We start from the raw sequence: 12,729 nt of genomic DNA on the forward strand, positions 1-12,729 counted from the left end.
TATGTTATATTCGCTTGTTTGTTGTATTTTTTAGATTCCACATATAAACGATACCATACAGTATTTATCTTTCCCTGTAAGAGCATTTATTGAATGAAGCAAATATTTTTTGAATGCTTACTATGTGTCAGGCCCTTTACCCATACGATTTTTGCTTATAACCATTTATAAATACAGGGATATTTATCTACATTTTACAAAAGAAGATGCTGCTGCTCAGAGATGTTAAGATTCATAAACCTATCAAGTGGCAGAGCCAGAATTCAAACTTTGTGTCCATGTGGTTCTAAAACCCTTATGCATGTTTCCACCAAGCCACTTCCCTAGAGACTTGGACTCTTCTGTTCATCACTGTATCTAAGTACCTGGAACAGTGCCTGACACATAGTAGGTCCTCAGTAAACAGTTCTTGATTAAAAGAAAGCCTGCTCGGTGCAGAGCCTGCTTTCACTTGTGCCTCTGGGGGCCCCTGATGGGAGTAGAATAGTACGTTAAGCTTGTCTCAATCTGTTCCAGATCTCAGGTTTTTGTTTGTTTGTTTGTCTTGTTTTTTGTTGTCTGTGCCTTTCCTTGTATGTGTTTGAATCTCTAAATCGAGCAGGTAAAACCCCAGGGGGCAGGATCCCATCTTCTTTGCTCGTACCATCACAGCACACTAATGAGCGCTGTGCACGCAGCAGTGCTTCACAAAGTGATCAGGCCATATTAATCATTGACAGAAGGTCTGCTGAAAGAAAGAAAGAAATCTGCATTTCAGGAGTATATCATGAGCCCACACTCAGTTTTCGCTCGAAAGAGCTACACACAGCCTATCAAGACCTAAAAAGTAGATTTTTATCCCTTCGTAAAGAAACAAGGATAGCAGTTTGAGTAGTAAAATCCCTTAACGTGGTCACTCATTTCTGTGATATTTAAATGTGAAGGAGAAGTTCTGCTCACAGCTTGTGATGAGGTCTTCTCCAAGACGGCTTAAGATTTCAAAACTGTTCACATACAGCCAGAGAGCTCCACTATGGCAATTATTGTTGATCTGGAAGCTCTGTTGTTGCAGTTTATTTAGATTATACTTCATAGGGCTGTAGATGGAGTGGAATGAAAAAACCTGTGAGAAAATATAGGCACCCCCTCTGAGCACTGAAGATAAGGGTGTAGCCTACAGCAGCATTAGTAGGTCAGGGATTTGGATCTGTTTTGTTCACTAATGTATCCCTGGTATCTAGAACAGAAACTGACACATAGATGGTACACAATAAATATTTTTTAAATGAATTAGGATATAGAAATAATAATGATGATGAGGAGGAAGAGGTTAGAGAAATGATGATGATAACATAGTGTTTCAGAGGGGAAGTACTGGAAATGTTATCCCCTGAATTAGGATGGATGCAGAGCTTTTAAAGAACGTTCGCTCCAAAAGGGAGAAGAAGAGATAAATTTAGCTCAGGAGAAATGTGGAGGTTCTTTGAAATATTAGGGCCTTCTCCGGATAAATATATTCTTTTTGGACAGAGTTCAGGAGCACAAGAAGTTTGGGGGCAATTATGTTATTGAAGTTTAAAACAGAAGTAGAATAATAAGCAGTATATTGTATTGCCAAAAGCTTAATCTCATGAAAATTAAGAATAAGAAATGGATACTTGTTATAACTGTTATTTAACATTGTTTTGTAAGCAAGGAAGATGAAAGAATTTGTAACAATATTGAGAAAGATATTGATAATTACATTCCAGTAGATTCACATTTTTCAAAAGAAATAAAACTGCTAAGCTTAATAAGATAATTTGGTAAGCTGACTAAATGCAGGGTAAATGTTTCCCATAGTAGCAATAATTTGTTATAAATAGAATTTTAAAAAACTTGTTTACCCCAGACTATAAAGCAACTAGGAATATATTTAGCAAGAAAAGTACTTGGGCTTCCTGAAAAACAGTATAAACACTTACTGATAAGGTATCCACATGTAGGTATTTCATAGATATCCTAAAAATCTCACATATCATTTTGTATAATTAATTACATTGCAATGAAATTAAATTACAATGAGAATTTAGAAGAATAAGTGTTTAAAAATAACCAATAAAATTTTGAGGAAAGAATATACCTGTGTATGTGTTGGTAAGGATTCTAGCTGCCTCTATAGCGAAAATCTGACTACTAGTGGCTTAAAATAAGGTTTTTTTCTTGCTTACTTCATAGTCTGTTGGTAGGTTGGCTTTTTTAAAATTCTTGTTGTGACTGTTATTTTATTATTGTATTTTAATTTCTAAGCATAAATTCGGTGAACATCCACTCTGTGCCAGTCACTGATTGCATTTTCTCATTTAATTCTCACAGAAACACTGTGTGTTATCCCCATTTTATGAATGAGGAAACTGAAGCTCTGAGAGCTTCAATAAAGAAATGGTAGAGGAAATTCAGGTTACCTAACCGTAAAGCCAACCAAATATTCTTTTGACTTCCTCAGATTTTTAAAAAAATTTTTTATTGGAGTATAGTTGATTTACAATGTTGTATTAGTTTCAGGTGTACAGCAAAGTGAATCAGTTATACATATACATACATCCACTCTTTTTTAGATTCTTTTCTCATATAGGCCATTATAGAGTATTGAGTAGAGCTTCCTATGCTATACAACAGGTTCTTGTCAGTTATCCATTTTATTAGTAGTGTGTATATGTCAGTCCCAGTCTCCCAATTTATCCCCCCCACCCTTATCCCCTGGTAACCATAAGTTTGTTTTCTACATACATGACTCTACTTCTGTTTTGTAAATAAGTTCATTTGTACCCTTTTTTTTTGATTCCACATATAAGCGATATCATATGATATTTGTCTCTGTGTTTGACTTACTTCACTCAGTATGACAATCTCTAGGTCCATCCATGTTGCTGCAAATGCATTATTTTGTTCTTTCTTATGGCTGAGTAATATTCCATTGTATATATGTACCACATCTTCTTTATCCATTCTTCTGTTGATGGACATTTAGGTTGCTGCCATGCCCTGCCTATTGTAAATGGTGCTGAAATGAGCATTGGGGTGCATGTATATTTTTTCCTTTTTTTTTTTGGCTGTTTGGGGTCTTCATTGCTGCATGTGGGCTTTTCTCTAGTTGAGGTGAGCAGGGACTGCTCTTCGTTGTGGTGCACAGGCTTCTCATTGCGGTGGCTTCTCTTGTTGCAGAGCACGAGCTCTAGGCACACAGGCTTCAGTAGTTGTGGCATGTGGGCTCAGTAGTTGTGGCTCATGGGCTCTAGAGCGCAGGCTCAGTAGTTGTGGCACATGGGCTTAGTTGCTCTGCAGCATGTGGGATCTTCCTGGACCAGGGCTCGAACCCATGTCCCCTGCATTGGCAGGCGGATTCTTAACCACTGCACCACCAGGGAAGTCCCAGGTGCATGTATCTTTTTGAATTATGGTTTTCTCCGGGTACATGGCCAGGAGTGGGATTGCTGGGTTGTATGGTAGTTCTATTTTTATTTTTTAAGGAACCTCCATACTGTTCTCCATAGCAGCTGTACCAATTTGCATTCCCATCAACAGTGTAGGAGGGTTCTCTTTTCTCCACATCTTCTCCAGCAATTATTGTTTGTAGATTTTTTTGATGATGGCCATTCTGGCTGGTGTGAGGTGACTTCCTCACACCTTAAGCATATCTCACAGTAGAAAGAACCTATAACGTAAAACTTAATTAACCAAATGGACGTGGCCTAAATGGGTAATATATATCCAGTATACTATATTATCTTTCCTTCTGTTTCTGTTTTATTTAAGATAGCAAAAATAGTATATATGTCTGAAATTTAGGAGAGCTGGAATCCTAGCCCTCGCTCTGCTACTGAAAAGCTTTGTGACCTTCAGAAGTCACTTCACCTTCTTTGTCCTCAGTTTATATTATCTATAAAATAATGGGAGTTGAATGATAATATCTCCACAGTCCACAATCAAGTGGTTCTCTAAGGAGAAAATGGATTGTAAAGCCTGTCTGGATTCAAAGCCCATGCTTTTGGCTTTCTGTGTAAGTTGGTGTTTATTTATTTTTGTAATAATTTTATTTATAACAACACAGGTGAATGCTCTGCCCTTCACTCCACCTGTCTCACTCCTCAGATGTAAAAGAAGTTTGACTGTGGAGGGGCCTCTGAGACAGAACAAAACCCTCAGTGCTTCTTACTGTGACTGTGTGATTCAAAACTCGATTTGGGAGACCCTTCCACAGTGGGCAATGAGCACAGTTTCTTGTTTATAGCAACTAGGTTTGTTTTGCCTTAAAATTAGGAATCTTGTTTTAATAGCAAGAGCCTGTTAAAATAATACACTCTGTATTCATGTAAAATAAGAAGATAGAGGATACAATTTAATAGGACTTACCTGGTGGCGCAGTGGTTAAGAATCTGCCTGCCAATGCAATGAACACAGGTTCAATCTCTGGTCCGGAAAGATCCCACATGCCACGGAGCAACTAAGCCTGTGCGCCACAACTACTGAGTCCATGTGCCACAACTAGTGAGCCCGTGTGCTTCACAACTACTGAAGCCTGCTCACCCTAGAGTTTGCACGCTGCAACTACTGAGCCCGTGCACTGCAACTACTGAAGCCTGCACACTCTAGGGCCCGCATGCTGCAACTACTGAAGCCCGTGCCCCTAGAGCCGTGCTCTGCAACAAGAGAAGCCACCACAGTGAAAAGCCCGTGCACCACAACGAAGAGTAGCCCCCACTCCCCGCCACTAAAGAAAGCCCGCGTGCAGCAATGAAGACCCAACGCAGCCAAAAATAAAAAATAAAATAAAAAATAACATAATAATAAAAAAGATACAATTTAATAGAAAGTTACTACAATAAAGTGAGAATAACTATCAAATCAAATATAAAATGTAAACTTTTAAACACTGACCCCAGTATTTTTTATTCTCTTTTAAATCCTGCTCATCCTTTAAAGGATAAACTTTAGAGTATTTAGTTTAAATTATATCCTTTCTTTTTTGGTGGATCTATTTTATTTTATATTTTAGGATTATGGTTTTGACAATTAAGTAATAGGTTTAAGTTCGATTGATTCTGACCTTTCTTTAGCAATTGATTATTATGATGTGCTTTTTATATTGTTTGGCACTGTGACATGGAGAGTCAGCCAAATAAAGACTATAAAATTAAATTGGGTTACTCCTGTATGGGTTATTTACTGGGTGCAGTTGAGTAGCTGGAAGGTTTAAGTACTGGGGGGTTTTTTGTGGGTTTTTTTTATACACACATGCAGTCAAGTTAACGCCAAGAAAATTAGCCCCATCCTGTTTGAGTCTCTGAAACCTTGCTTACAAAGATAGAGACATACTCATTTATTTTTCTTCTGTAGTTAAAATATCCATTGGTAGTTATGCTACCAAGAGTTATTTATTAACCTTGATGTTAGAGAAAGCTTTTATGTTGTACAAAATGAAAATTATTTTCCTTTATTATTTTAAAATAATTGTATAGAGAACATGTTATCTACATACAATTGGCATATTTTGAATTTGATATAAATGTGTATTCAATATATTTATGTTAGCTCCTTCATATGTTAGTGTCAGATTTCATAGCAGCTAGGCTTAGTAACTCTTTAGTTAATTATTTTAGTTGTTGTTTATCTGGCATTTATTTTTCAAAAAACCACATTTTCATATTTACAGAGTGATTCTAAAAACATTTGAGAAAGCAAGAAAAGCAGATATTATAATTAGGTCCATATGATGTCCAACACTGCTCTCTACTGGCAAAGAAGCAAGTCATAAAACAAACTATTCAGTCTTTTAAGCGGGAAAAAAAAAAGTCAATTTCAAGTAATATTTGAAAATGAAGGTGTAATTCTCAAACTTTCACACGTTTTTGCAAAATGTTTATTTTAGGCATAATGGAATACAATGAAATAACTGGAAGAAATGACTACAGACATCACTTGAGATTAGCTTAAAAGAAAAGCCTGTGTCATTTTAATTAATTGAAAAATAGTTGTGGGAGTTTTGGAAAATATTAAACCAGATATGAAATATCTTAATAGCATTCTAATTTTAAAAGTCTATAAAGTAAATATTTTTGTATATAATAGTGAGTTTGATGACATTTTTCTGTTTTTAATTTCAACAACCTCCAGCCTCTAAAATATCTGCTGTGAGTGCATTTACTAAGTATCCAAAAGCACTGAGCAAAGAGATGCGTAGGTTGGACTATTTGCACAGAATATATAATTAGCTTTAAAGTATCAAAAATTTGCTCTGTACTTGTCAAAGTCTTTATTGATGATTTTCCAAAGACATTTTATAGTTTGTAAAATCTGTGAAAAATATATGCTATGTTGTTATACCTTTCAATATATAGACAAAGAATACACAAAACATTTTTATATCACTGTCATCTTACTTTTCATAGTCTAATATATTGTAAATGTCCTTTTATATCTTTCCTATCTGTCCATATTATCTAGGATCAAAACATTATTCAGTATTCTAATCTTCAATCCTTTTAATAACTAGTAGCCAAAATTTAAATACACACACACACACACACACACAATAATGCCCCAAATGGAATCAGTCATATATAGTAAGTTAAGAGGTTTTGTTTGTTTTTGTAAGTTTGCCTAATACTATCACCAGCCGATTACTTTAACAGTAACAAATTTAAAGCATATTACATTTTCAATGATAATTACCTCTTGATTGTGAGAAAGAAGTTGATGCTTATTTTCATTGATATATTTTTCTGTAGTTTCTAAATTTCCTACAGTGAACATACATTACTATTAAAGTAGAAATGTTTATTCATAAGTAAACAGAAAAATTTTGTTGCAGATCTTCAAAGCACAGACACACAATTGTGCAAGACACGCACTTGGACTTATGTAAGGTCTAATGCCTGATCTTTCAAAAAAAGTATGTGCTGAAAAGAATGTTGTCTATTGGAGACTCTGAAGAAATATAATTGATAAAATCTTGAATACTTGAAATAAGAAAAAGAGCATCAACCATTATCACTGGTCTCGGAACACATAACTCTTTCTTTTGCTCTTTTGCCACACTGAAAAATAGCACTTAGAATCTACATGTATAAAGCAAAAACAGTCTGATACATTATACTCTCTTCTCATCATTGTTATTTTTTTCTGCCACATGGAGGAGCTAAGACATAAAGTTGCTAAAACATAAAAGCAATGACTTTTACCCAATTGAAAGTGTTCAACATACCAATGTCCCATTTTCTAAGAGATTGTAAAACAAAATTTCTATATTTTTTATTTAGGTAAATTTCATAACAGAAAAGAGAATTTTTGAGATTAACTTCTTTTATTCAGCATAATTCCCTTAAGATCCATCCAAGTTGTGTGTGTAACAATAGTCCACTTATTTTTATTGCTGAGTAGTGTTCCATGGTATGGATGTACCACAGTTTGTTTAACCATCCACCCACTGAAGTATATTTGGGTTGTTTCTGACATTTGACTAATACAAATAGGTCCATTGTGAACATCAGTGCAAAAATATTTACAGGAATATGTGTTCATCTATCTGGGATAAATACCAAAAAGTACAGTTGCTGTACCTTAGGATAAGTGCATATTTAGTCTTCAGAGAAACTACCAAAACTATTTTCCAGTGTAGCTGTAACATTTTACATTCCCACCAACAGCAGTATCCTATAATTTTATTTGCTAATCTGATAACCCTGATTACTAATATTAAGGAGCTAACTTTCTTGATTCTCCTTGCCCTTTCACCGAACATTTAACTTATTTCTGTTGGCAGCATTCTTCTCTTTCATCTCCCTCTGCAGCATGGCAGCTACCTGGGGACCCGTGGTTCTGGCACTCCTCAGTCCTTCCATTGAGACCTCAGTGCCAGGGTCTCCCTAATCCACACCTCTTACCCAGAATTCTTCTTCCCCAAGCTCTACTTTGTATACCCAGCTGTTGAGTCTGCTACTCTAACTGATACATCAAAGGAATTTAGACTCAATATGTTTGAGTATCTTTCATTTCTTCCTGTCATTCAGGTCGCTATTAAAATGTCACCCTTTTAGAGAGGACTTTCCTGATCACTCGATCTTAAATATTACACTCTGCTTAATTTATGTTATTATTTGTGTTATTTTTACTTATTCCATCTAAGATATGTTAGAAATATGTGATCTAGACATAAACAAAGAAATATATAGATACATACATACATACATACATGTGCACATACACAGGTATGGTCCCTGGGATATAAACTACACTAGGACAGGGACATTTTCCCCCTGCTATATACCCAGCACTTAGTAAATGCTTGACTTATAGTAAATACTCTCTTTTTTTTTTAAGGAATAAATGAGTATGTGCAACTTTAACTTGTTATCACTTGGGGACTTAATTCAATTTTTATTTAATCAAAGTTATCCATGTCCATTTTAAACAAATATTTCCCCAAGGCTTCTAATGAAAAAGCAAAATGTTCCTCAGCTCTTTTCCCAAGTGTCACTCATTGAAGTAACCATTTTCAACTCTTGTTATTTTCTTCTTTATTTCTGGATAACCTTCTACACTGCTGTGCCTTGGTTTGTCATATATGTAGTGGTTAACACCCTCTGTCACTGCCCCACCCCCTTGATTCCTGGGTTCCATTTCTTCCTCTGCTTTATTTTACACACTCCCCTCTTTTCCTATGAAGAGCTGGGGCATGGGAGTTTAAACTTTTAGTCCCTTTCATATCTCAGTATATTTTTTCTCTCCTTGTAATCTGTAAACTTGGCTCTAAATCTTTTTTTTTCTTAGAATACGAAGTTATTTTTCTATTTTTCTACACCAGTCATTAGCTAAGGAATATTGTGATATGGGGCAAAGCAAAAAACTTCCAGGTGTCTCCAGCTCTCTGTACTGGCAAAGTGACCTCATTGCCCAAAGGAAATCCTTTGAAGGTCTTGTGTGTGAGCCATTACCAGCAAAGCATGGGGAAGCTGGAGGATGGATCCCAGCACTGATAAAGAAGATCCAAGGAGAGTTGAGCAGGCACCAACAATATCCACTGAATTCTAGTGTCTTCCCCAAACAATCATTAAATTAAGAAGTGACAATCCCTCATAATTATAAAGCACTTTGCGGTTTACAGGGTGTTTTTGTTTTTGTTTTTTTTCTTTTCTCTTACTGCAGTTGATCTTCAGAGCAATTTTGTAAGGAGAGAAGAACAATATTATTATCCTTATTTTTCAAGAATCAAATAAGGCAGAGACTAAGTGACCTTTCAGTATCTTCAGATTCTAAGCCTAGAGTTTATTCTAGCATGCTGCATCATATTCAAGGATCTTATAAATATTTTATATAGACATGGAATGCACACAAATGTGAACTATTTAATCTAAGTATCATGACTTTTATAACTTAAAAATACAGGAACTATTATAAGGAATAATCTGCTTTTCAGTTTTAAAATTATTTCCATTCAGTTCATCCAACATTACATAGAAAAAAAGGGTTAAGCGGCAAGCTTCATATTGGAAATCTTTAAAGCTTAGTTCCCACAATCATTCAAGGCTTCTCCCTGTGTTTCATTACTCAGATGGTTTAATTAAAGCCAACGTGAAAGAAACATTAAAATGTTCCTGGAGCACTGCAAGAGGTTGATTCATTTAGAATGTACTTGGAGTTCTTCCATAATTTTCCCATATGGGCCTATTTACATATAACCACTATGACTCATGACATTACTGCCGAAGTACGAATATTTTCCATAAATATTTCTAGCAACTCTTACAGTCTGTTATCGACACATCAGACGCTTCCTTCTTATAGTTCAGTAATCACTTAGCAATGTAGTCTGCTTTTACCTTCCTGTTCTGCTAACACTAGACCACCACTAATGGGGAATCTCTCAGTGATAATTTCAGAGATGTTGAGAAGAGTTTACCCCGTGGATTTACTCAGAACTAAATAGCTTCTACTGTGTTCGCTCCCCTCCTGTCACTTGAACGCTTTACTCTTTCTGCACGATCTAAAACAGTGCTTTTCAAATCTGATGGCACGTTAAAATCACCTGGGGAGCTTTAAAATGCAGATGCCCTGGCTCCGCCCCAGCTAATTAAATCAGAGTCCCAGGCATTGGTCTAAGTTTAAAGCTCCCAAGTTATTGTATCATGAAGCCAAAGTTGAATACACTGTCCTGAAACAGAAGAAATGTGATGGGTCCATTGGTGTCAGGAATCAATTTGGCTGTCTCACATATCTTAGTAGCAGGTTTTCAGTTCCTTTTTAGCTGAGAATTTCTCCATTAATTTTGGTCTTTTTTTGCAGATGTGGTCAACCAATTTGAGGTCACAGAGGGACAAACCTAGTGCCTAATGATATTACATCTAGACCAAGTTGCAGTTGTTTGGCATAGTTTGAATATATTAGAAAAAGAAACTGTTGTACTTGTAGAATCTGAAAACTGAAACTTTTTTGCCTTAATGCTTCTGAGCTTCACGTTCGCTCCATGAGCTTATTAGAAACGGGATCAGCAGTTATCTCCTATATATATATATATATATATTTTCAACCAGACCGGGGCACGAACCCGTGTCCCGTGCATCGGCAGGTGGACTCTCAACCACTGCGCCACCAGGGAAGCCCCTCTCCTATATTTTCAGCTCACCTTTTCTATCTACCTTCTACTCTTCTCCTCAGCTGTTACTATTTTCTAAGTCTGTTCCTTAGATTTTAGTACAAGAAATCACTTGTGATGGTTTTAGAAATATAATTCCTTAGCCCTACCCTTATTAGATTGAGAAATCTGCATTGTTATGTTTTAACCTGCTCCCTAGGTAATTCTCATACAGGTAATACACAGAGCCCATTTTGAAAACAAAACTCTCATTTCTTTAGTTGTTATTGTTAGTTTTTTCAAGAATGAAAGAGAGGGATAAATTGGGAGATTGGGATTGACATATATATATGTCAGTATAGATAATACTGCTGTATATAAAATAGATAACTAATAAGAACCTGCTGTATAGCACAGGGAACTACTCAATACTCTGTAATGGCCTATATGGGAAAAGAATCTAAAAAAAAAAAAAAGTGGATATATGTATGTATATAACTGATTCAATTTGCTGTACACCTAAAACTAACACAGCTATAGTTGTGTTACTAGCTGACTGTAAATAAACTATACTCCAATAATTTTTTTTTAAAAAAGAATGAATTAAATGTGATTTTAAAAGATACCCTGACATTACTATTTTGCTCCCTTTTATTCTGTGAGTTAACACATGAAAAAGGTTCTACTTAATTATTTGATGTAAAGTATATATACATACATACTCATGCATATGTCTATTTATATAAGAAGTGATGAATTCTTATCCCACCCTGGTGTTATGATGAGTGATAGTATGTGACAAGAAAAAAAGTCTTTGGAAAATTATATATACCTAATGAATTTAATGATTATTTGCTATTTATATAGAAATAATCTGTAGAATAAAATATCCACATGTCAATTCTAATTGGTCTTGGACATTTCATGACATTGGACTTCTGTTTAAGAGGTATTATATCTCTCCAGGATAGAGATTTTATTACAATGTTGTAATTATTATGAAACTTTTTCTTTTTGGGGGGGATAGGTCAGGTTTTAACTAAAAACCTCCAGGGATATTTTAACTCTTAGTAAAATTGTAGAGCTTTTTTTAAAAAAATTTTTGAATGTACTTTAGCTTATGGCTTTGATGAATGTTGTATACTGGGTATTAAAAAAAGTGTGTATTTAAAAATTTTACATGCTGTACAAGTGTGCTAATTGGAAAACAAAGGAAGATGTTGATTTGACATTATAAACTGTATTAAACCACATTAATATCTCAAAATATACTATTGACAACATAAAAATTATATGCTTTAAATTTTCAGATAATTTTTAATTGTTATTGTATTTTAAATTTGAGTTCAACTTTATTTCTCTGGGCCCAATGAAATGTCTTTAATTTTCTTTCCAGTACAAATCTTCAAGTAAAGTATTTAGGAAAAGTATGTTTTAAAAAAACCTTGAATAATAGGAATTGTATATGATTAAGTAATGTATTTATATTTTCATATAAATTAGTAACTTCTATTTAGGATTTGGACTTGAATTACTATCACATCATTCTATTATTCCATGATATATTTCAACATGACTTACATATGATATAGTAAAGCCTGTCTCACAAGTGACCATTTTCAGTTTCTTGGCAGCACAGAAGTGGAGCAGCCCAAAGGAACAGAAGTTGTGAGAGATGCTGTAAGGAAGCTAAAGGTAGGGCAAGCCCTCCAGATAAGTGTCTAGTGTATTGAATTTATCATCAGTCATCAGTAGACTGGTGAAAATTCAAAGCATGAATAGCTCTGTGGCAGCTATGGCTTCACCCTGGTAAAAATGGTCTGTTGAATGAATATCACTAGATCAAGGAAACATATTTAGTAATAACTATGTACACACGATTATTTTTCTGGGTGTGGAACACTCTTTGTATTTTTCTAAGGTATAATTTTTCATACTCAACAAAAAAAATGTAACGGCAATATTTTATGTGTTGACATTCTGTAGCTTGCCTTTACTTTGCAATGTGGACTTGTGCCCTAACTCAAAGACTAATAATGGCAGAACAACTGTATCTAAAAGTTAGAATATCATATCCACCAGTTGAAAGTATAGAATTAGACTTAATTACAAAGCCGCATTTTGCTGTGACACTATATGTT

General features: G+C 35.0%; 1 protein-coding gene across 2 annotated transcripts in view; it reads left to right on the forward strand.

Annotated features, from left to right (window-relative positions):
* Positions 1-12,729, forward strand: part of GULP1 (GULP PTB domain containing engulfment adaptor 1) — a 262,706-nt gene that overhangs the window by 198,123 nt on the left and 51,854 nt on the right. For both annotated transcript variants that reach the window (XM_024746061.1, XM_024746062.1), the window contains exon 5: positions 12,212-12,283. In XM_024746061.1, the coding sequence (XP_024601829.1) occupies positions 12,212-12,283 (72 nt within the window). The remainder of the gene's footprint in view (positions 1-12,211; positions 12,284-12,729) is intronic.

The sequence above is a fragment of the Neophocaena asiaeorientalis genome, unplaced genomic scaffold, assembly GCF_003031525.2.
Source record: "Neophocaena asiaeorientalis asiaeorientalis breed wild unplaced genomic scaffold, Neophocaena_asiaeorientalis_V1.1 scaffold421, whole genome shotgun sequence".
Classification (NCBI taxonomy): domain Eukaryota; kingdom Metazoa; phylum Chordata; class Mammalia; order Artiodactyla; family Phocoenidae; genus Neophocaena; species Neophocaena asiaeorientalis.